General features: G+C 47.0%; 1 protein-coding gene across 1 annotated transcript in view; it reads right to left on the bottom strand.

Annotated features, from left to right (window-relative positions):
• The window catches only part of USP7 (ubiquitin specific peptidase 7 (herpes virus-associated)), a 71139-nt gene extending 47314 nt beyond the window's left edge, over positions 1-23825 (bottom strand). The window contains exon 1 of the mRNA XM_011984195.1: positions 23293-23825. Coding sequence (XP_011839585.1) covers positions 23293-23485 — 193 coding nt within the window. The 5' untranslated portion in view covers positions 23486-23825. The remainder of the gene's footprint in view (positions 1-23292) is intronic.
• Between the last annotated feature and the right edge of the window lie 6 nt (positions 23826-23831).

Below are 23831 nucleotides of genomic sequence, written 5' to 3'. Positions count from 1 at the left end.
ACACCAACATGGCACATGTATACATATGTAACAAAAAAAAAAAAAATGACAGAGCAAGACTCCGTCTCAAAAAAAAAAAAAAAAAATTGGGGGGAGAGAGTCTGTACTAAACATGTACAGATTTTTTTTTCCTTGTCATTATTCCCAAAACAACAGTCTACCAACTACTTACATAGCATTTACACTGTATTAGATATTATAAGCAACCTAGAGATAATTTAAACTATACAGGAAGATGTGTGATTATATGCAAATACCACACTGTTTTCTATGAGGAAGATTTGAGCATCTGTGGATTTTGATACCTGAGAGGGTACTGGAACCAGTTCCCCCATTAACACCATGGGACAGAGAGAGATCATATACCCTTTTCCTAGTTTCCCCTTACAGCATCACTTTGCAAAACTACCCTGCAGTATCAACAGCCAGGGTCCTGATGTAACCCACCAACCCAATGAAGATTTCTCCACATTTACACGTATTTAGTGCTCTGCAATTTTATTTTGTGTGTAGATTTTTGTGTCCGCCACCCCCACAGTTAAGATCCTGAACAGTTCCACCACCACAAGGATCCCTCCAGTGGCCCTGTTATGACCACCCACCCCGGCGTGCATGCTCCCCCATCATCCCTGGCAACCCTCATATGTTCTTCATCTCTGGGATCTTGTCACTTCACCAATGCTATATAAATGGACACAGTGTGGAATAAGTTACTCCTTTTTACTGTTATGTAGGATATCATGGCAGGGATGGACCCCCATTTGACCATTCACTTGCTGACATCTGGGTCCTTTCCAGATAGAGGAAATTTACAAATAAAGCTGCTATGAAAATATTTGACTGGTCCTGGTTTCATGTTTATTTCTACTTTTGAGTTCTGAAAGAAGAAAACACAAGCAAGCAAATGTTAGCTAGCAACAATGCAGACACGAATAAGGAGAAAGGAACTGGCCTTCCCTGAGTGCTAACATGAAGGAAACCATGAATGTTTCGCCTCCAGGCATTCTCAATATAATGTTCATATGTACATATTATGTACATTGTGCATGCACTTTTTCTCATGAAGGAAAACACACATATACTATTCATATTACGTGGGTAAGTATAATAACTCCAAACATTGTCATGATTTATCAACCACTCCCCTAACGAAAACTGTTTCCGGCCAGGCGTGGTGGCTCATGTCTGTAATCCCAGCACTTTGGGAGGCCGAGGCGGGCGGATCACGAGGTCAGGAGATCGAGACCACCCTGGCTAATATGGTGAAACCCCGACTCTACTAAAAATATAAAAAATTAGGTGGGCGTGGTGATGGGCACCTGTAGTCTCAGCTACTCAGGAGGCTGAGGCAGGAGAATGGCGTGAACCCAGGAGGCGGAGCTTACAGTGAGCCGAGATTGCGCCACTGCACTCCAGCCTGGGTGACAGAGCGAGACTCCATCTTTAAAAAAAAAAAAAAAGACTTTCCAGGCTGGGTCCAGTGGCTCACACCTGTAATCAATCCCAGCAGCACTTTGGGAGACCAAGCCAGGTAGATCACATAAGGTCAGGAGTTCAAGACCAGCCTGGCCAGCATGGTGAAACCCCATCTCTACTAAAAACACAAAACAGCCAGGCATTGTGACGCATGCCTGTAATCCCAGCTACTTGGGAGGCTGAGGCATGAGAATCGCTCGAATCAGGGAGGCAGAGGTTGCAGTGAGCTGAGATCACGCCAATGCACTCCAGCCTGGGTGACAGCAAGACTGTCTCCAAAAAAAAAGGACTGTTTTCATCCCGGTTTTTTCTTTATTTTATTTTTGCTGCTCCAAACAATGCTCTCACAAACTGCCTGTGCTGTGGCTCCCATCCTGCTGCCTATCTACGCATCCTATAGCCAGGTCACCTGTCTACGCATCCTATAACCAGGTCATATACACATCTGGTCTCTGCAAGTGGCTAACCATGCTTTGTCCAATGACAAATGTCAACACATTTATCCAAGAACCAGAACACCGCCAAATGCTCTGGCCAGCTCCAGCGCAGGAGCAGCCTCCAGCACAGTGTTGAGGAGAACTCTTCGGCTTCTGGAACACAGCAAGAGGCAAAAGGTGTACCAGGAACGTCCAAGAAGCTGAATGCCACCATCAGGGCTGCTGATCAGAGTGAAGGGCAGGGGTTACCTTGGACCAGGCAACCCAGGGCAGGAGGTGGGGCAGTTAGAACAATGACCCCCTGCATTAGGAAGGGAGAGGTGAGAGCCTGTGAGCTCCCAAGGCATCCACAGAAACAGGGACGATGGTGGCTGCCAAAAAATACGATACGGAGTTACCACACTCCCTAAGAAGCTCCTGACAGCCATCTTCTGGACATTCCAGGGAGTGGGAAAGATCAGAGGCTGTGGAGTGAGCTCAATCCCCTCTACGAGGCCTCTCCTAGGTGAAGCTCGAGCTGGCTTCAGGTAGGGTCCTGGAATATTTAGCCGGATATGGTGGCGCACACCTGTAATCCAAGCTACTCGGGAGGCTGAGGCAGGAGAATTGCTTATATCTATATATCTATACACTGTATATATTCCAGGTAATCAAGTGGGGGTGAAGGTCATAATAGGATACAATAAAGTCAGGAATAGCAGGAAAGAATTCCCTCTCCTCCCACCCCAGGACCCTTCTTCTCGTCCAGCACTCAGGGACTCAAGGTTCACCACCCCTTCTAGTCACTGGCTGGAAAGTGGTAGGTGCTGGCCAGGCCACACTGCCCTTGTTTGCCAACAAGCTGCTGCCCCACTCACAAAGACCACCCTGCCCATGGGGCCATGAGGACCCCCCCAAATACTTCCCAGCCCTCATGCCCTCTGTGCCTGACTGAGCACCTGAAACCTCTTGGAAGGAGCCAATTCCAGAACATGATCCTAAGTGGGAAAATTCAACTATGCTCAAAAATAATGCTGAAAGCGCCTTTCTAAGCTGTTACCATTAGCTAGGATTTCACGCATCGCCTTAAGTGTGGACATACCCTACATATCCTTCAGCCTGCAGTTAACAACTCTTAACAAAAACTACACTTGATTCTGTAGCCTAATAATATGCTACTTTTCCAGGCAGGAAGGGCCTGAGGGGTAAAGGCACGTATCTCCGGCTGCAGTTCGGCAGAGCCCACCCACTTCTCGCAGGTCAACCAACATGTTCAGTAACTTGTATGTGCCACAAGCATGGCTGGGTCCAGGGTTCGGTAGGGAACTGGGCAGACACATCCCCTGGTCTCCTGGGGCTCACTAATAAGTGGGAGGCAAGTCCCTTGGTGATCACTGCAATAGAGGACAAACGGCACACAGTGACAGCCACAGGGCTGGTTCATGTCCCTTAGTCATGAAGGAGGAGACAACTGGATGGCAAGCACAGAGTGGAAGAAGCCTGCCAGCCAGAGATGGAGAAGTACCTTTCAGGTAGAGCAAACCGCAACAGGAACAGGAACAGGGCAGTGGGAAGGGGATGGGTGGCAAGTGGAAGGTGGGCAGGGCCAAGGCTGTGGAGGGCCTTGAAGGCCATGATAAGGATTCTTAACTTTACTCTAAAATGTTCCCTCCCAGCAGGTGTTCCACCCAATGAACAGGAAGCCATCTGTGTCCTTGGGAGGTACTGGGACACGCGGGGTGATTAGGATGCCCAGTGGAGAGCTCTGTCGGACCTGAGACAGCCCCGGCATGGGAATGTTGGCGCCAGCCCTTGCCAAATATCACAGCAGTAGGGTTTGTCCCACCCTTATCACATGCTAGGGGTCTCCCTACAAGCTCCTCTGCTGTTCTGCAGGACTGTGAGGATCTGAACACCCACACCTCAACCCAGCCTGTCAAAACAGATCCCTGTGTACTCTAAAACAGGGCCCTCCTAAATAACTCTGAATCCCTCTGGTCTTATTAACAATTTTTGGCTTATGGCTTATTTATTTTTGAGACAGAGTCTCGCTCTGTTGGGCAGGCTGGAGTGCAGTGGTGCCACCACAGCTCACTGCAGCCTCGACCTCCCAGGCTCAAGCAATCCTCCCACCTCAACCTCCCGAGTAGCTGGGACTACAGGTGCACATGACCACACTCAGCTAGTTTCTGTTATTTTTTGTAGAGATTGGGTCTCACTATGTTGTCCAGGCTGGTCTTTAACTCCCGGCCTCAAGCAATCTCCCAGCTCGGCCTCCAAAGTGTTGGGGTTACAGACATGAGACACCACGTCCAGCCACTTTGTGATTTTATACACTCCAGTTATTTGGAGTGCATAAAACTATGCACCCTCATTAGGCTGGCTGGAAAGCCACCTCCAGGGGACAGTCCTATCCTACTAAGCTAGGTTGCCTTCAGTCCTGTGCCTTTTCAGCCACTGTGGGCCCTGAGGTCAGCTACCCACCTAGCTTTAAGGCAGTGGAGCCTCAGTGTTCAAAGTGGACCTATCATATTAAAATCTGACGGTTTGCTCTATATGCTGAAATAATCCTGATGTAAATTAGCTATATGAAAACCAAGCCCCAAAGAAGGCCACATATAATATGTGATCCTTAAATAAAACTATTTGTTTGGAGCTTTCAGTTTAGCTTCATTATGTAAAATCATCTGTTCCCTAGAGATCATCCTAACTACCAAAAATGCCTGTCCAAACACTGATGATTGGTTTCAATGCTGTGTTGCGCACCGAGAGGGGTTTAAAATACAGCACAAGTAAAGAGCTTATAATTATGCCTGTTCTGCTTCTATACATGTATGGTTTGTTCCACAAAAGAAACAGGATTATCTGCTCAACTGTGCAGCACAATGCAAGTGCTGTTGGAAGGCAGTCGCAGCACGCGTGGCCAGAACCAAGCTGCACAGACGCGGTAGGGCAAGCGATGCCACCACCTGGATGGGGATCTGTGACACACAAGAGCCAAAGGATTAACACCGAGAATGCAGGGCCCCAATGCCATGAGAAACACAAAGGACTAACCAACAGGCTCCACTTCCCTCGTCACCATGGGATACCACTCTTCCTCTGCTAGATTAATGGTGAAAAGCAATGGAGATGCTCACTGGTACTGAAGGTCTAGCATATGGGTAGTGTCATATGGCTGGCAGGAACACACTTTTCTAGAGTCAAATTGTCCTTCCCAAAGGCAGTATGTATCAAACCAAAATGCTGACTGTCCTTTCACTCATTTTGAAATGTTACCACAAAAACCCATTCCCCAAGAAAATGAGCACTCATGCCCAGGGATAAACACAAACAGTGCTTCCTGCAGAGGCACAACTTTAAATTAAACATAAGTTTAAGTTTTTACAGGAAAACATTTTGGTTTTTAAAATTTCAATTCTCTATTACATTTATTTTATTGCTTATTCTACAATAATTCGGTTTTAAAAACTATAAGGTGCAGGGGAGGCAGTATGCAGGAGTTCAAGACCAGCCTGGGCAAACATAGGGAGACCCCCATCTCTAAAATTAAAAAACAATCAAAAAAGAATGAATTGGGACCATATCCATAATACATCAAGTATATAATGGTAGTTCCCTCTGAGGAACAGAATCTCTCCTTCTTGCCTTTTTGCTTGCATGTTTGAATATTTCTGGGGATACGTATTACTCTTAAAACAAAAGCAAAAATACACATGGCAACAGAGGTGCAAAAAACAGCACAGCCAAAATACTGGCTGAGGCTTGACACCCCTTTGGCAGCTGAGAGGGGGGGGTGCAACAGGTGCCACCTGGAGTCAGGAGGGGGCCAGAGTCCTGGAACAAAGGAATTGCCTGGGCTATTTGTGGCCCGGAAGGTCCGTTTACACCTTGGCAACTAACTAGTAGCTTCCTCTCTTAAATGTCTGTTTTTCCCCAAAAATTATTTGAAAAGACAAGCCAGTTTGGAGACTGGGGATGAGGTCACAGGTAGAAAAGAGATTTTTATACAAACTCTTGGTTGTGCTAATTTAAGTCCTTTAAAACTAGTCAAACATAACCAACTTCAAACAGGCTCCTTTATTTGAATAAAACCACAAACGGGAACAACCTAGTAAAGAAAGAAAACTATTTTTTTTTCTTTTGCACCATGTCACAGGCTGCCAGTCTACTCTAGGCCACCAGAGACACAGACCACCATTCAGGTTTTTATCTCCTTTAGAAGGGACCACTGCAGACTTTTATGGAACATCTGCAATTCAAGGGCTGTCATATCTTTTGAAAACCCAGTCAAAGGGATTTTGAAAAGTTCCTGGCGGCTGGACACGGTGGCTGGACACGGTGGCTCACGCCTATAATCCCAGCACTTGGGATGTTGTGGGGGGCACATGAATGGCGTTAGGAATTCTGAGATCACCCTGGCCAATATGGTGAAACATCATCTCTACTAAAAATACAAAAATTAGCCAGGTCGGCCAGGCACGGTGGCTCACACCTATAATCCCAACACTTTGGGAGGCCGAGGCAGGTGGATCACCCGAGGTCAGGAGTTCAAGACCAGCCTGACCAAGAAGATGAAACCCCATCTCTACTAAAAATACAGAAATTAGCTGGGTGTGGTGGTGGGTGCCTGTAATCCCAGCTACTCCGGAGGCTGAGATAGGAGAATTGCTTGAACCTGGGAGGCGGAGGTTGCAGTGAGCCGAGATTCTGCCATTGCACTCCAGCCTGGGCAACAAGAGCGAAATTCCATCTTAAAATAGCCAGGTGTGGTGGTGCACGCCTGTAATCCCAGCTACTTAGGAGGCTGAGGCACAAGAATCATTTGTACCTGGGAGCCAAGACCACGCCACTGTACTCCAGCTTGGGCAACACAGCAAGACACTGTCTCAAACAAACAAACAAACATATATGTTCCTGGGAAGACTAGTTGTCCAGAGAGTAGCAAAGCAAATCTTGTTTTATTTGTTCATGGGGTAGTGGGGATTTGGGGAACAGTTCAACCTATAAACCAACAGACACCTTGAACATTTCTGTGCACTAGTGATGTACTGTGAATGCTAGCTGTTCGTAAGAGGTAAAATCTTTGAGACTGGGGACATACCATGCCCACAGACTGGGAGACAGCAAAGATGTTCTCTCCAAATTAATCTATACCTTTAAACAGTCCAATTAAAAAGCAGGATTTTTAATAGCTATAGACAAGCTGATTCTAATATTTATATGGAACAATAAAAGATTGAGTAGGTAAAACAATTCTGAGTAACACAGATTCGCCGGGTGTGGTGGCTCATAAACTATAATCCCAGCACTTTGGGAAGCCAAGGCAAGAAGACTCCTTGAGGCCAGGAGTCAGAAACCAACCTGGGCAACATAGCGAGACCCTATTTCCAAAAATTAAAATTAAAATTAAAAAACAACAGCACAGATTGAGGAATCACATTACCCGTATGAAGCTTCCATAATCAAGATAGCACTGCTGGCAAAGGAACAGACAGAGGAGAATGGAAGAGTTCAGAAATAGATCCCATTTGATTTTTGACAAAGGTACAAAAGCAATTCAAAGGAAAAAGTCTCTAACAAAAGTCATGGAACCATGGAACAACCGGACTCTATAGCCCCTCCCCCACAAGACACTCAACCTAAACCTCACACCTTAAATAAAAAGTAGCTCACAATGAAATAGAAAACTGTAAGACTGTAAGAAAATACAGGAAAACATCTATCATGATGGGTGGGGCAAATACTTGGACATTTGCTCCAGAAAGAAGCTGTTAAGAGAATACACACAAGCTACAGACCAGGAGAAAATATTTGCAAATCGTGTATCTTACGAAGACTCGAATCTCAAATATATAAAGAGTTCACGAACCTCAACAGCTGGACACAACCCAACTAAAAAGTTAGAACACCTGAACTGACAGTCTGAAGAGCACACAGGCATGGCAAATGCACACCTCCAGCAGTCTGGTGACTGGCCGGTACCCCAGCCCTACAGGCCAGCAGATGAGGAGGCGACCTCCACAAAGCCACTCACACTCCACCACTCAACCATCTGCCAGCACACAGAAGGCTCCACCCACAGAGCAAACAGCAGCAGGGTTTCCCACAACGCCGACGTCTGGGCATATAAACTCAATTTCTTAATATAACTGTATAACAAAATGTGGCAACATTTAGCAGACCTGTATAACGATGAATCCGTATTTTCCAAATGGCCAATGAATGCAACCGGAAAAAATCCACTGAAAGTGCATGACAGACCAATGAACTTAATGTAACAGGGGTAATTAACCTCTATTAATCTACCACTTGTTTTGCTGTAGTATCAAATAGCCACAAAGGCTACCAAAGCATTCCTCCTGTTTTTTTCAGTATATCTCTGTAAGATTGGGTTTTCTTCATATTTTAATTAAAATTACACTGCACCTAACTGAACGCAGAAGCAGGTAAGGAGTCTTCTATTAAGACAGACAGTAAAGAAATTTACAAAAACGTAAAGCAATGCCATTCCTCTTAACAGACTTTTGGAAAATAATTATTTTTTATACAACATCGCCATGTGCTGGTTTATTGTTTTTCCACAGCGCTGCCCCCCTCAACCACCCCACCACACACACACAGGGTCTCACTCTATCACCCAGGCTGAAGTACAGTGGCGCCATCTCGGCTCACTGCAACCTCCACCTCCCAGGTTCAAGTGACTATCCCACATTGGTCTCCTGATTAGCTGGACTACAAGCATGCACCACCACACCCAGGTAATTTTTGTATTTTTAGTAGAGACTGGGTTTCACCATGTTGCCCAGGCTGGTCTCGAACTCCTGGCCTCAAGTGATCCACCCACCTCGGCCTCCCAAAATACGGGGATTACAGGTGTGTGTTTACTGTTTTTCAATCAATAAATATTTAAGATTGGCCTTAATTTCTATATGGTAAATAACAGTAGCTATAACCCACCCACCAAAAGCTCTTTAACAGGTGAAGTCTTTTAGGACTTTAACAGGATCCTGTCACCAAAAGCTTGGCTATTCCAGAGGTGGGGCTGCCTGGTGGGTTTGTGCCAAGCTGCCTCAGCTAGGTGGGCATGCCATGCCCTTCCCTGCACAGCTCCCACTTTTGAGACCCTCAGTGTGCAATTTAGAAGGTAGGAGTAAAGTAGGTGCCACATGCCCTTACGCCTAGGGGTTTCTCTGCCTCCCAGGTCTTTAGGCTCCATGACTGCCCTGGAGGCTTGGACACGGTGAGAGGCACTCTGGAGTGCAGCACAGCCTCGCTCCCCACTCCCACCACCACCTCTCGAAGACTGCATGGCCTGCAGACGTCGGTCAGCTCTGGCACCAGACCCAGATGCTAATCGAGCTCCCACTGCTGTGTCCAGTAAAATCCCACTAATAAATCCCTGCATCCCTTTCCCACAGTTCTGCTCCCCTGAAGGAACCCTCAACTGACCTTGATTCCTCCCTCCCACCAGCCCAGGCTGGAGTACGAGTGGCACCATCTCAGCTCACTGCAGCCTCAACTTCCTGGGCTCAAACAATCCTCCCACCTCAGCCTCCGGAGCACGTGCCATCATGCCTGACTAATTTTTGGTATTTTTTGTAGAGACGAGTTTTCACCATGTTGCCCAGGCTGGTCTCAAATCTCCAGGCTCAAGCTATCCATCAACCTCAGCTCCCCAAAGTGCTGGGATTACAGGTATAAGCTGCCACACCTGGACCTCAGTTAACTCGGTAAGTGAAGCATACTCCTAACTACAAAAAAAGTTCAAATCCCTTTAAAAATACTGACTAAAGCCTATTACAGATGACACAATCCTAAGAACTTGCACATCTCTTTGCCAAATCATGGTGAAGTTCCACACGATGGAATATTATTCGGCAAGGGAACGACCACTGGCTACAATGTGGATGAACCTTGAGGATATTAAGCTAAGTAAACGCAGCCAAAAACAAGGCTGGACAAAACAGCGAAACCCTGTCTCTACAAAAAAATTAGCCGGGCATGGTGGCGTGTGCCTGTGGTTCCAGCTACTCGGGAGGCTGAGATGGGAGAGGATGGCTTGGGCCCAGGAGTTTAAGGCTGCAGTGAGCTATGATCAAACCACGGCACTCCAGCCTGGGTGACAAGATCTTGTCTCCAAAGGGAGGGGAAGCTTACAGTCTATGAAATGTCTAGAACAGGCAAATCCATAGATTAGTGGTGACTGCTAATGGGTACAAGGTTTCCTTTTGTGGTTATAAAAATGTGCTCGAATTGATTGCTGATAGTCACACAACTGTGAATGCTAAAAACCACCGAACCCACTTTAAATGGGTGAATTGCGGTATGTGAATTATCTCTCAATGAAGTTATTTTAAAAATCATGATTGTTAGCGAATTTTATCAAAAAGCATAGATGCAAATCTAATCCTTTACAACTGTTACCAAATCAGGTAAAATTACAGTTAACTGGCATTTAACATCGTGGCACATTCCACTCGGATTGAAACTAAAACATAAAAATGCAATGCAACTGATTAATGAGTACTATGTAGGGATAAACACTACTGTTCAAGGCATTGAAAATGCCCGGGGCACAGTCCCTGAACTTTACAACCTCAAAGTCTAGTAAAGAAAAGCAAAGTAACACAACACAATGTGGCAATTCCAATACAATGGACATGCCCAGGACAGCCGGTGCTTCTATTTTCATCCACCCAGAAGCCTTGCCACTGCCATCCTTACCTCCAATTCCCTGAGCTCAAGTCCTAACCCTACTTTAAGGCCCACCACAACACCACCTCTTCACCATGCCTTCCTGCTCTTGGGGTGCAATCTCGCTCTTCAATTTCCAGGCCCCCACCTGGCTCACCTCTGGGCATTCATCATCTTCTGCCCTCATTATTTGCTCATATGACCTATCTGAACCATGCTGGCTTTCCTTAGGCAGACACCTTATCACTTCATCTCTGCTTCCCCCCCAAACCCCTAGGGCCTGAAGCAGTGATTACCAGCAAGGATGTCCTAAGCTGAGCTTGGGGAAGTTCCTTCTAAGAAGTTATTACATGAAAATGGTTGGCTTTCCATATTCTAAACCATCCTGGTCAAGGAGGTCTAAGGGTTGCTATCCCCTAGAATAGCAAAGGAAAATCCCCACTCACAGGCTCTGTCTAAACAGCAGTGCTGTCCCACCAAACACAGAAGCCAGGAGCCACATGTGGCGACCGAGCACTTGAAACATGGCTGTTGTGACAGAGGAACTGGTATTATTATCTTATTCAATTTAATTTTATTTAAATAGCCACATGTACTTATTGAGCACATGAAATATGGCCATGGAGACCAAAAAATCAAATATTTATGTATTTAATTTAATCAACCACATGTGGCTAGTGGCTGCCACAGTGGACAGCAAAGGTCTAGAAATAATTTTATCACTCAGAGCCTTGGTTTCTAGGCTTGTAGAGTAGGGGCCACAACAGACACTTTCTGCTCTAAAAAAAAAAATGGGACCCAGTGCTCCCTGGTAAACACTCAAGATTAAAACAGTATTTTAAGAAAAATAAAAGCCCTTTTAACAAGTATAGGACTTAATGTCATCAAAACAGAATTAGATTTTAAATAACAGCTTCTGATTTCCAAATGAAATACTGATCATTAACAGTAAATGCAGATGTGTGGTGCTAACGTGTTCTTCCTCTCTCCAGACCCCTTACCCATAGGCAATTAACCCCAACTTGAGAACACTGAAGACTTTGATTACTTGGGCTGGGACAGAGCTTTCAGCAGCACATTTCCCACAGGACTGGGCACTGACAGAGACAACAGTCTCAGTTACCACCCCAGCCCTGCCTGCCATGAACATGGCACTGCTAAGTGTCCAAGATTCAGAAGCTATGTGCCCGGGTGCCCTGCATTCTGAAGCTCAACCAGTCACCTGGAGGGCCACGTCCTACTGGCGAGGGACTCAAGGGTCACCTGGCTTACATGCATGTCTTCCCCAGGCACTGACCAGCACATGACAGTGGTCTGAGCGGGCACTCAGTGTCATTTGTTTCTGTGCACACCATCACTCCTGAGGCCAGAACTTGGATCTCCTGTCTTACTTTTCCCAAGAGAACCACATGTACAATTAGTGACCAGTAAGCATTCAAGCTAGTATTTGTGCACAGACTAAAAAAACTGATCTGATGCAACGTCCAAAGAATTCACAGCTCTCATGCATTGTGTGAGCAGCAGGCACGACAAGATCAAAAAGCCATGTTTCTTTCTGCTTTCTTCAATCAGTGACTTAACAGGCAAGACTTAAAGTCAAACCAAGTAAGGATTTCTGTATTTAAAACTGTAGTCTTGCCACTGTTTTTTTGACTGCTACAGTCACTTTACAAACTAAATAGTTTCCAAAGTTGCCTATGAAGATGTACATAATATATATATGTGTGTGTATGTGTATATATACACATATTTAATCTTTAAAATCTACTGTCAGGGAAAGAGGCCCACATGGAAAATATTCAAAATACGCCACAGAAACAATAAATACCACACAGCTAACTACAAGTTAATGAAACAAGGAGACTGGCCTCTTAAGTCACCTAGTTTCTTTCAACCTCTGCTCAGTAAAGGAATCCTGAGCCTCTAGTAGCCCTGACCCAGTTTTCCTCCCACCTTGTGAAAGCTGCCGTCTTAAAGAAACTAGGTGATTTAGGCAACAGGAAGGACACCACCCCAGCTGGCCAGGGCTTCAAGAGAACACAGCCTGGGGAGCAGCGGGCTCACCCACCTGGGTCTGAGCCAGCCAGGTTCATGTGATGAGCTCTGCGGGCCTGGAGAGAGCGCCTGGATATCCTATTTGCTCATCTGTAAATGCAGAGGGTTTGTGGGCATGAGGATGACTGAGGACCTGAACCCATGAGGCTATACTTAAGTCTAAAATGCTGTAATATCTAATTCTGCACATCTAGAGACCTGGGTATGCTGAGACGCTGTGCACCTGCACCCTGAGCCCTGGGAGACAAGACTCAGGCCTTTTCACATTTAAATCTCTCCATACACTCAGAGACACATACAGCCCAGGATGGTTTGCTTTAGGAATGATTCATTCAGCTCAGGATCTCATTAAAACTTGTTACTGAACACCTGATTCACAAAGGAAGAACTCTACCAACGTGCATTATTTTGCTTCATCTCTTTTTATGCCACCAAATGCCACCTGCAGTGGATCAGTGGCCCTGGCCTATTCAGGCAGTGGGTTACTTTCTATATTCAAAGCATGTGGTGAACCACACCACAACCTTCAGACTGGGAAGCCCAACTGCAGTTCATGACTTCTGGGTGATGAGGTAGGAAAATGAATGAAAGCAGTAGAGTGTTTAAATCAAAAAGTAGACCCCCATCTATACAAAAAAGAAAAAAAAACCTGGCCGTGGGTGGAGTGCCTGTAGTCCCAGTCACTAGGGAGGCTGAGGTGGGAGGACTGCCTGAGCCCCAGGAGTTTGAGGCTACAGTTAATGGTGATCGCGCCACTGCACTCCAGCCTGGGCAAGAAGGAGACCCTGTCTCCAAAAAAATAGTAATAATTAAAATTTAATTATTAAAAATCAGTAACCGCTACTTTATGACCAACAGTACGTACTGGTTAAGGTGAAGCCAGACCACATGGGTTCCAATCCCAGCTCTGCCACTTGCTCTGGGTGAACCAGGTAAGTTGACACACCTTGTTCTTTCACAGCTCTGAAGGTTGGAACTCTGAAATGGGTCTTACTGGGCTAAAACCAAGGTGCTGGCCGGAGCTCAATCCTTCTGGAGGCTCTGGGGGAAATGATTCCCTGCCGCTTCCAGGTCCTAGAGCCGCCCCATTCCTGGGCTCTCCCTTGCCCCTGTCTTCTCAGGTCCCCTCACTCTGGCGCTGATGACTGTGAGTACACCAGGCCCACCTGCGGCACGCCGGCCCATCTCCTCACTAGGGATCCTGAATTCAATCACGTCTGCAAAATCCCATCTGCAGGTTTCAGCAATTAGGACATGGGCACCTTTGGGGGACGGGGGCATCATTCTGCCAACCACAAACCCTAAACCTCCAGTCAGAGTCTGGCAGTTCCCAAACTCACCCTGCTATTCCACCCCTCCTGCCTGTGACCACACTCACCTCCTTTTTTTTGGTTTTGTTTTAAGCTGGAGTCTCACTCTTGTCACTCAGGCTAGAGTGCAGTGGCAACAATCTTGGCTCACTGCAACCTCCATTTCCTGGGTTCAAGCGATTCTCCTGCCTCAGTCCCCCAAGTAGCTGGGATTACAGGCCTGTGCCACCATGCCAGGCTATTTTTTGTATTTTTAGTAGAGACGAGGTTTCACCATGTTAGTCAGGCTGGTCTTGAACCCTTGACCTGGTAATCTGCCTGCCTCGGCCTCCCAAAGTGCTGGGATTACAGGCGTGAGCCACTACACTGGCCTCACCTCCTCTTTTCACACTCAGCTGTGTCGCCTTCTTTGTGAGGCCTCACCCGAGGCTCCCCCTCCCCGCGGTAAGCCTCCTATACCACCACAGCTGCTTTGCCGAAGCCCTCCCCTGCACACATGTTCAGGGTACCTTCACTTTCTGAGGCAGTCCCATCGGGGACAGAGCTGGGACCATAACCCAGCAGCCAGCCCAGTTCCTGCCAGTCAGGAGACGTATGATGAACGAAAGCCTACACCAGCCTCTGTGGACACCACAGGACACCAAGGACACCCCTTCTGCCACTAAGTGAAGTATGAGCTTCGATCCAAGGGGAAACCAAGACAGTAAGAAACGGGGCTTGGGGAGAAGACAGGTGCCCCATGCAGTGCCACTCAAAGCAGAGGCTTTGAACAGGTGCCCCTGGGAACCTAAAGGAAATGGAGATTGAGTCTTAGATGGCTTTTTAAGAAATCTGACTCTGCTGCAACATCCAAACATGTGCTCAGCGGGCTCGCTCATCTCTCTAAACAGAGCATGAGGCAGCTTGGGTGTTCTCAAACTCATCACATGAGGCGTGACTGCATTCAGGTCACAGGCAATCGGACCACATTACAGCCTGTGAGATTTTAGGATTACCCTGTTAACCATAATTCAAAGTCGAATCCAGAATCTATTTTTTGCAATGGAAGACAATTTAGCTGTAAGTTTATAGGATACATTCTTGAAGTTTTCTACAGAGATGAAGACTTCCCAAAAACTTTACTAACTAAATATGAAAGTATGTATTCACTTGAAGTGTTCGTAGTTTAATAACAGTAATTGTGGGCCGTGGGGGGGGACTCACGTCTGTAACCCCAGCGCTTTGGGAGGCCGAGGTGGGTGGATCACGAGGTCAGGAGATCGAGACCATCCTGGCTAACACGGTGAAACCCCGTCTCTACTAAAAATACAAAAAAAACTAGCCGGGCGTGGTGGCGGGCGCCTGTAGTCCCAGCTACTCGGGAGGCTGAGGCAGGAGAAAGGCATGAACCCAGGAGGCGGAGGTTGCAGTGAGCTGAGATCGTGCCACTGTACTCCAGCCTGACAAACAGAGCGAGACTCCGTCTCAAAAAATAATAAAATAAAAAAACAGTAACAGCAATTGCTGTTTCACACATTTTGCTCAGCTACCACAGGGTGAATGACAGCGATGTGGGGACCAGTCACTCTACTTATCACCTATACCCACTTTCTATGAATCTGTAGTTTCTGCAATTCTTTTATTTCTTCCCACGTATGCTTGTTCTAACAATAACTGCTGAAACGTAGTTTTACATTTGTTGCATTTAATAAACTGGAGTTTCTCTTTCTGTATGGCTGTTTTTCCACTTCTTAAATAATCTGTTTGCCTTTCATTTCTACATGATGGACAGTATTGGGGCCAGTCAGTGTCTCGCCCCAGGCTAGAGTGCAGTGATGCAATCATAGCTCACTGTGGCCTTGACCTCCAAGGCTCAAGTAATTCTCCCACCTCGGCCTCCCGAAGTGCTGGGATTCCAGGCATGAGCCACCACGCCCAGGTTCACAAGCATGTTTTAAAATAGCAATTGCATGGCCAGGCGCAGTGGCTCACACCTGTAATCCCAGCACTTTGGGAGGCCAAGGCAGGCAGATCACGAGGTCAGGCCTGACCAACATGGGGAAACCCTGTCTCTTATTAAAATACAAAAAGTTAGCTGGGCGTGGTGGCAGCGCCTGTAGTCCCAGCTACTCGGGAGGCTGAGGCAGGGGAATCGCTTAAACCTGGGAGGAGGAGGTTGCAGTGAGCCGAGATCGTGCCACTGCAGTCCAGCCTGGCAACAGAGCGAGATTCCTTCTCAAAAAAAAAAAATAGCCGGGTGCGGTGGCTCAAGCCTGTAATCCCAGCACTTCTGGAGGCCAAAGTGGGCAGATCATGAGGTCAGGAGATCGAGACCATCCTGGCTATCACAGTGAAACCCTCTCTCTTCGGTAGAGAGATTTATTTTCACTAGAGAGATTTATTATTCGTATTTATTTTCAGTAAATACAAAAAAGTTAGCTGGGCGTGGCGCGGCGCGCCTGTAGTCCCAGCTGCTCGGGAGGCCGAGGCAGGAGAATGGTGTGAACCCGGGAGGCGGAGCTTGCAGTGAGGAGAGATTGTACCACTGCACTCCAGCCTGGGCGACAGAGTGAGACTCCGCCTCAAAAACAAAAAACAAAAAAATACATATATATAGCAATTGCACAGGATCAATTAAGAGTCATGAAATATAATTTATTCCCCAAAGTCTTATTGATGAAATGTACTCGCAACTTGAGGTCAATGGCTTACAGCTTTTTTAAGGGGCTGCGGAGTAGAAAGGTTTGCTCAGCCTACACATTCACAGCAATGCCACACAGTGTCCCTTGGAAACACTCCCCTCAACTTCTTCTGAAGTACTGTGAATGGGGTGGTAAGAGAGACAGCCAGAAGTTAGATTACCACCTAGACACCTGCGGCCACACCCTGGGATGGGACGACGTTCCACAATACAGGTCACCCTATCAAACTCACACAGCACACTTTCCCAACCAGATGCCAGTTTAACAACTTATTGCAAGAGCTGGAGGTTAGTACATAACACAGGACACTGCCCTCCCAGTATCGGGATGTCAGGAAACCTTCTTTACTGGCATGCAATCAAAAGAGAGGGGCCTAATTTTTTAATCTTCTATGGTAGGCAGGAAAATCACATGACTTGTTCTGGTTTCACAAGGGAGTCTCCTTCTAAATAGCTTTTAGATTCTCAACGACCCAAAGAGAATGAACACCTTGAGAATTGGCCACAACGCTTGTTTCCAGGTTTCAAACATTCATGAAGTTAAAGCTCCTGGCAGATAACATGGGCTCCTTCCAAGGAAACATGGGCATCTCTGCGACTATGAACAGCTGTGACCTCACAATAGTGTCTCCACCCCTTAAGGGGTACGCTAAGAACTGAATTCGGATCAGGTGCGGCGGCTCGCGCCTCTAATCCCAGCACTTTGGGAGGCCAAGGCGGGCGTATTGCCTGAGCTCAGGAGGTCAAGACTATCTAGGCAACATGGTGAAACCCCATCTCTACTAAAATACAAAAATCAGCCGGACGTGGTAGCGTGTGCCTGTAGTCCCAGCTACTCGGGAGGGTGAGGCAGGAGAATGGCTTAAACCCTGGGGTCAGAGGTTATAGTGAGCCGAGATCGTGCCACTGCACTCCAGCCTGGGCAACAAAGTGAGACCTTCATTTAAAAAAAAAAAAAAAAAAAAGATTTTGCTTTACACAGCCACAGGCATAGGATAGTAAGAGCCCAGCCCCCGGCAGGCAGTGCCCCATTACCCACCAGGACTCCCAGCACAGCCTCAGACAGGCCCAGCCCTTCTGGGCAGCACAACACAGACAAGTCGACGCTACTTCTCAGGGTGCCTTCTCCCAGACGCCCCTCTTCCCATCCCATGTTGGCTTCTTGCCAGCCTCTGGCTCAGGGGTGCCATCACTGAATTCTGGAAGCATCCCTGCCTCTGGCTCAGGCTGGTGTATTTCCCCATACAAGAAACGTACTAATTACTGTTTCTAACTTCCAAATAAAAAGTTAAAATTACCAACCCTCAGAAGTAGATCTGCTTCTCTTCAAAAATTTCAACACATCTGACTTCTCATTAGCCGAGGCATGTGTTAACTTACTAGAAAAATGGCATAACTGACTTTCTTGCCTACGCATGACACTTAAAACCCTGCTTCCTCCAACTTTCTTAAGTCCAAATTACTTCAGAACAAGCAATTTCTAAAGCAGGTGACATTTAACATCTAACTCTGTCATGGTACATGGCAAGAAATGTGTTGTTACAGCTCTTGTTCTCCAGGGTAAAATTTCTTTGCCTTGGAAATCAAGCAGGATATCCACGCTGTTTGTTACTCATGCAAAAAACCATAAACAGGCAGGGTGAGGTGGCTCACACCTATAATTCCAGTGCTTTGAGAGGTTCAGGTAGGAGGATCGCTTGAGGCCAGGAAGTCCAGATCAGTTTGAACATTGTAAGACCCCATCTCTACAAAACTTAAAATAAAAAAAAAAAACAACTAGCCAGATGTGGTCACCCCAACCCTATGGTCCCAGCTACTTGGAAGGCTGAGGTGGGAGGATCACCTGAGTCCGGAATTTTAAGGCTGCAGTGAGCTATGATCATCCACTGCACTACAGCCAGAGCAACCCTGTCGCTTAAAGAAAAAAAAAAAAAACAAAAAAAAAATTTTAAAAACACAAAAACGGTAACAAAAATAGACTTTACAAAATACCCGAAAGAAATTTTCAATTATTTATGAAAGTCTAGCAATGTCTTTGTCTGGAAAACGGGCTTTTACTTCCAAAAGGATCAAAAACACACCATTACGTTAACGTTAAAAGCAATAAAACTGAACGATCACCTATCAAAGCAATACCGTTTTATGGCTTCAGTGTGTCTTTCTGAGAGCCACTTGCTAGCCAGCCATCTCCTGCACTACTGTTTATTCTCAGAGTACACTGAAAAACTGTTTCCTGAATGAGCATCTCCCACAAATAAATTTAACAAAAAAGCAAACTAAGACAGTCACCTTCAGAGCAAACAAGCCAACAGTGTGGAAGAGGCACCCGAACGCCCATCCCACCAGCGCAGTAGCAGGTGAGGCAAAAAGTGTACAGGTCTTATGCAAGCCAAGGGGCAGAGGCGACCTTTAGGCTTAGGGGAAAGGTGGCCCCTGGGTGGGATTTTGAACCTCTTTCCTAGGGTATCTGTCCTGTTTGTGCCCACACAAGTGCATGTGTGCTGGGAGTCAGTAGCACCAAGGAGGCTGGGGCCATCCTGAGACCCCGGCTGTGCGACTTCCTGCAGGGAAGGCCGGACACCGAGTCCTTTTCAGCAGGGCAGTGACAGACAGAAGTCCTGTGGGCAGCAGCTTTCATAGCGTGTGGGGTCGGGCAGGCTGGAAGCACGCCCAAGAGGGAGGCTACCGCCACAGTTCCAGCATGAGGCAGCAAGGGCCTGCTTTCAGGGGATGTCTGAAAAAGCCAAACAGGCCTGGCAACAGGATGTGGGATAGAGACGGCAGAGTTCAAGGCCGACTCCCAACCTCTGGACACTCAGGGACCTGGTTTCCTGCCACTAACTAGTGCTCCACTTCCCCACACTCGTAGGGAGTTCTAGCACTCACGCAAGAATCATCAGAAGGCCACCAGGCTGACTAAAGTTAAGCATCAGTGGCAAATGGCACCAAATCCACTCGACTTTTACCATACAGTGAATCGTTCTCAAAATATTACACCTTTAATATTAAAACCCCTATTCAGGCACATCAAGCCCAAGATTTCACGAATAGCATTGCTTAGGCAGAGGCCGGATGGCTTCTTCCTAATCAACATCGGCTATGGTTACTGCGGGCCCTTTCTGCATAACACCCATCTTCGACGGCCCCACCTGTGGTGTGTGCCCCACTTTAGTTCTAACCTAAGTGTCACGTCTTCTTGGCTGCGAAAGCCCTACCATCAAGGCAACACCATGCGCTGAACATCTCCTATGCTCCAAATTCCATGCCAGGCACTTTACATGTGCCTGGCGATTCCAGTCTCACAACAACCTTGATGGGCATGAGTGACCCCCTTTAAGGGATAGAGAAACTGAGGAACCAAGAGCTTAAGCAATGCGCATTAGGTACCACAGCAATCAAATGGCAAAACCCAGATTCAAACCCAGGCATGGCTCTAAATCTAGACTGCCTTAGCCACCACAGTCTGTCCTACCATGAATTTTAACTAAATGACCTCTTTCTCCTTTTCCAAAACACTAATTCAAAAAAAAAAGGATACTTTCTTCCTACATTTGCTGGTATCGATCATTTGATTATAGAGAAAAAATTATAATGAGGATATCAGCAGCCTAAAAGAATCAGGAGAGCTGGAGCCTGGGGAATTGCTTTGAATCATTAAAACCTGACATGCTCACATCAGAGTGAGATGCTAGGTTTGGCCTAATTTCTTCTCTACTGAGTTCTCTGAGCTGATGTTCATCTTGTAACTTTGCAAAGAATTATCTTAGCAACATAAGTCAACGTAAGGAAAATCGACACCCTTGAAATATTTGATTTTTGTCTTGTTACAGTGCTATTTGAAAGAATCTTCTATTAGTTATAATAAATTAGAACAGCACAAGTTTATCTGGCTGGGTGTGTTCAAGAGAAGTCACTTTCTACTCCCAAACATGCTTCAGCAGAAAAGTAACTGCACAAGTTTGGAAGAGACCCACCGCCACCCCTGTAACAAAAAACACAGAAGCCTATGATCAATTCTTTTCAGAAGCTGCAGCTGACCCATTAATTTGCTCCTAACAGCAGCAGTCTAAGTGTCATACAAAAGTCTAACATCTATCCCATTCTTCTCAGAGCCGACACTGAAAGAGAGACTGCTCACTCAGGCAGAAGAACCACACCACGGAAAAAACAGTTTGTATGCAGAAACAAGGCCTCCGGATAATTTCCTGTTGATTCAACAGCGTCTACACGGACCATTCGGACTATTCGATGACTATCGAGTATTCAGAGGGCAGAGACCCATGCAAGTCACTCCTTCAGCCACTAGACCTCCATGGCCACCAAAGTTAGCAAATAATAATACACTGCCAAGCAACCTTATTCCCAGCCAGACCTAATCATACCACCACCTCCCCAGCTCTATCTGCCTTCCAACTAGAAACGTGCAACTGGCTGCTTCAGGCCTCACAGGCAGTGTGTGGTTGCAACCCCAGCAAACTGCATCAGGCCCCTCACCTCTTCCCTCTCCGCACTTTACCCTTCATCACTTTCCTAACTGCTCAGTGCATTTTAAAAATAACTATTCCAGAGCACTGCTGTTTTCCAGTGAATATCCAAGGGCTGTGGCAGAGTTCACGCAAAAGCAAACGCGACCCCAAGAATGTGAGACCGGAGAGCAAACTCACACTGACCTATATTGATAGAGAAAAACCAACCAACCGAACCAGTCTCCCAGGCTCCTTCGAAACCACCCTGCCCAGGAGGCACAGGCAGGATGCTCCAGGTTTACAAAGCCTTCCCTCCCTCGAGCTGTTCAGACCCTGATAGTTTCCAGCTGCTGGTTCTTTAGGCACCGGGGCAGACACTAAACAGGTGCAAGTCTCTAGCTCTGACCGGGACCCCACTCACAGCCTGGTCCATGAAGCCAACCAGAGTCCGCTAAATTCCACCCTTCTGGCTTTTTAACAGAAGTGTTCTCTCACTCTTTCGGGTCCGAAGTCACATTCTGATCAATCGTAAGGCCGCATTTCAGGATTGGGAAGGCTGAAATAGATGGCCTAAGACACAAGTAGCTTTTTCAACCACACACCCAGTGGGTACTCACAGGGCACTATTATTTGTCCACAGCCTCATGTGCTCCCGACAAGACAAGGGACCTTCTCGATAATGAAATTGAAACAGACGCCCAGTCAGAAGAAAGGAGTTTCTTAAGTTTAAGCAATCAGCATTAGTAACTAAAACCACTGCCACCCAATTTGAGATTCTGGTAAATTTACAGATTAACTGTTCTTGGGGTTACCTTCCCAATACAAACTGTAATATGAAAATAAAGCTTCATTTTATGAGAAAAGAAAGTAGCCTTGAAAACATGCATGGAGACTGCTGAATTTCTAAAACTTCAACACCCTCTAGCCTTCTAAAGGTAAAGACCAGCCAGGCGCGGTGGATCACGCCTGTAATTCCAGCAGTTTGGGAGTACGGGGAAGGCAGATCGCCTGAGGTCAGGAGTTCGAGACTAGCCTGACCAACATGGAGAAACCCCGTCTCTAACAAAAACACAAAAGTAGCCACGCGTGGTGGCACATGCCTGTAATCCCAGCTACTTGGGAGGCTTAGGCAGGAAAATCGCTTGAAACCGGGAGACGCAGGTTGCAGTGAGCTGAGTGCACTACTGCACTCCAGCCTGGGCAGCAAGAGCAAAACTCTGTCTCACAAGAGAAAAAAAAAAAAGCAAAGACCTTGAAATTTGTGGACCTGGTCATTTTCCCAAAGATACAGGTCTGTAACACACAGGCTCTACAGTAATTTTCACTGGTGTCCAAAGACACCTGGAAAGCAGTAGGACAATGTCATGGGAAATCCATATGCTCGTGTTATTGGATATTCGTCTTCATTGGGTACCATTTGAAAAGGAAACTGAAAAGCAACCTTTTTTATGTTTTAGATGGGGTGCAAAATACAGCACAAAAGTAATACACAAAATTCTCTCAGCAATGTACATCTTTTCAGTTATTCGGTTTAATCACACATACCAGGCGCTCTGCAAAGTTGCTGCTTTGCTGGGGCCAAATGAAACAGATAACCCAGTGCTTGGCGTGCACTTCGCTCTTCTGTCCCCCATTACTGCCACTGATAAATACCACTGGGGAGTGCCTAGTGCAGAATCCCAGCCACTTTGCCATTTGCAACCTGGCCAGCCATTTTTTCAGTGACCATCCAATTACTGACAGTAAGTTATACAGAGGGGAACACCAGTCACGCTTAAGTGTTCCCACCAACCGTTGTGCAGCGCCCCACACTTGGAGCCACCGCACAGGACCAAACACTGCTTTTCCTGAGCTCCCCTGGAGCTTCATTCATTGACGCAACCCAAGATCCCTTGCTAAAAGTAAAACTAGAATAAAGCATTCCACGCCCTTTTCATTCAGGTGGCCTCCATTTGACTCCCAACAGCCTGAACCCGTCACGTAGATAAGAAAACTTTTTAAAGACCATTCGGACTTTGCTTTGTTTCAGTGGAATGGGCCAGGAGAAAAAGTGCCTTCCAATGACCAACTCCGTAAATCCAACACCCTTCTCTTTACAGTGTCTTTACATCCAACCTTTATAACCAAGACTCTATACCTCAAACTACAGTGCCCTGGAAAATTACTGCCACATCGGCAGAAAACCGAGTTACCTTTCGAGTCAGGTTTGATTCTGATGCAGGCAGCCATGTGCGGCGGGGCTTTCGCACGGCTGCAAGCGCACACCTGGCCGGATGCTGGCTGCACCACACACTGCCAGGTACCAAACTCCCAGAAAAACAGGTGGATTCGGAAACCAACAGCGCCCGGATCAGAACTCTGGGCCAGTCCAAAGCCTGACAACATCTGCGTTCCTTGCAGGTGTTTTAGAATGTAAGCCCGACGCTAGGCAGTGCTGTTAGAAAGTGATTTGGAGGAGCGCTTCCGAGCCACGGCGCGCCCTCCGGGGGAGCGCACCGGAGCAGGTGCGGGCGAGCCCCGCGCCCGGGGAGGTCAGGAGTTCCCCAGCCAGACCAGATCCAACAGGACGCCCCAGAACCGGGACGGTCCCCGGAGCCCGCCTCCCAACCTGGGTGAGAAAACACCTCCGTTCCACCGCGGCCGGAGCGTTCGAATTTTACAACTCCGGGCGCTTTGTGCCGGGGAAGCCCGGCGGACGTGGGGTCGGGACAATGCACGGGGCCGGGGCCCC

The sequence above is a fragment of the Mandrillus leucophaeus genome, unplaced genomic scaffold (genome assembly GCF_000951045.1).
Source record: "Mandrillus leucophaeus isolate KB7577 unplaced genomic scaffold, Mleu.le_1.0 Scaffold263, whole genome shotgun sequence".
Classification (NCBI taxonomy): domain Eukaryota; kingdom Metazoa; phylum Chordata; class Mammalia; order Primates; family Cercopithecidae; genus Mandrillus; species Mandrillus leucophaeus.
This window is presented reverse-complemented; position numbering and strand designations above follow the sequence as displayed.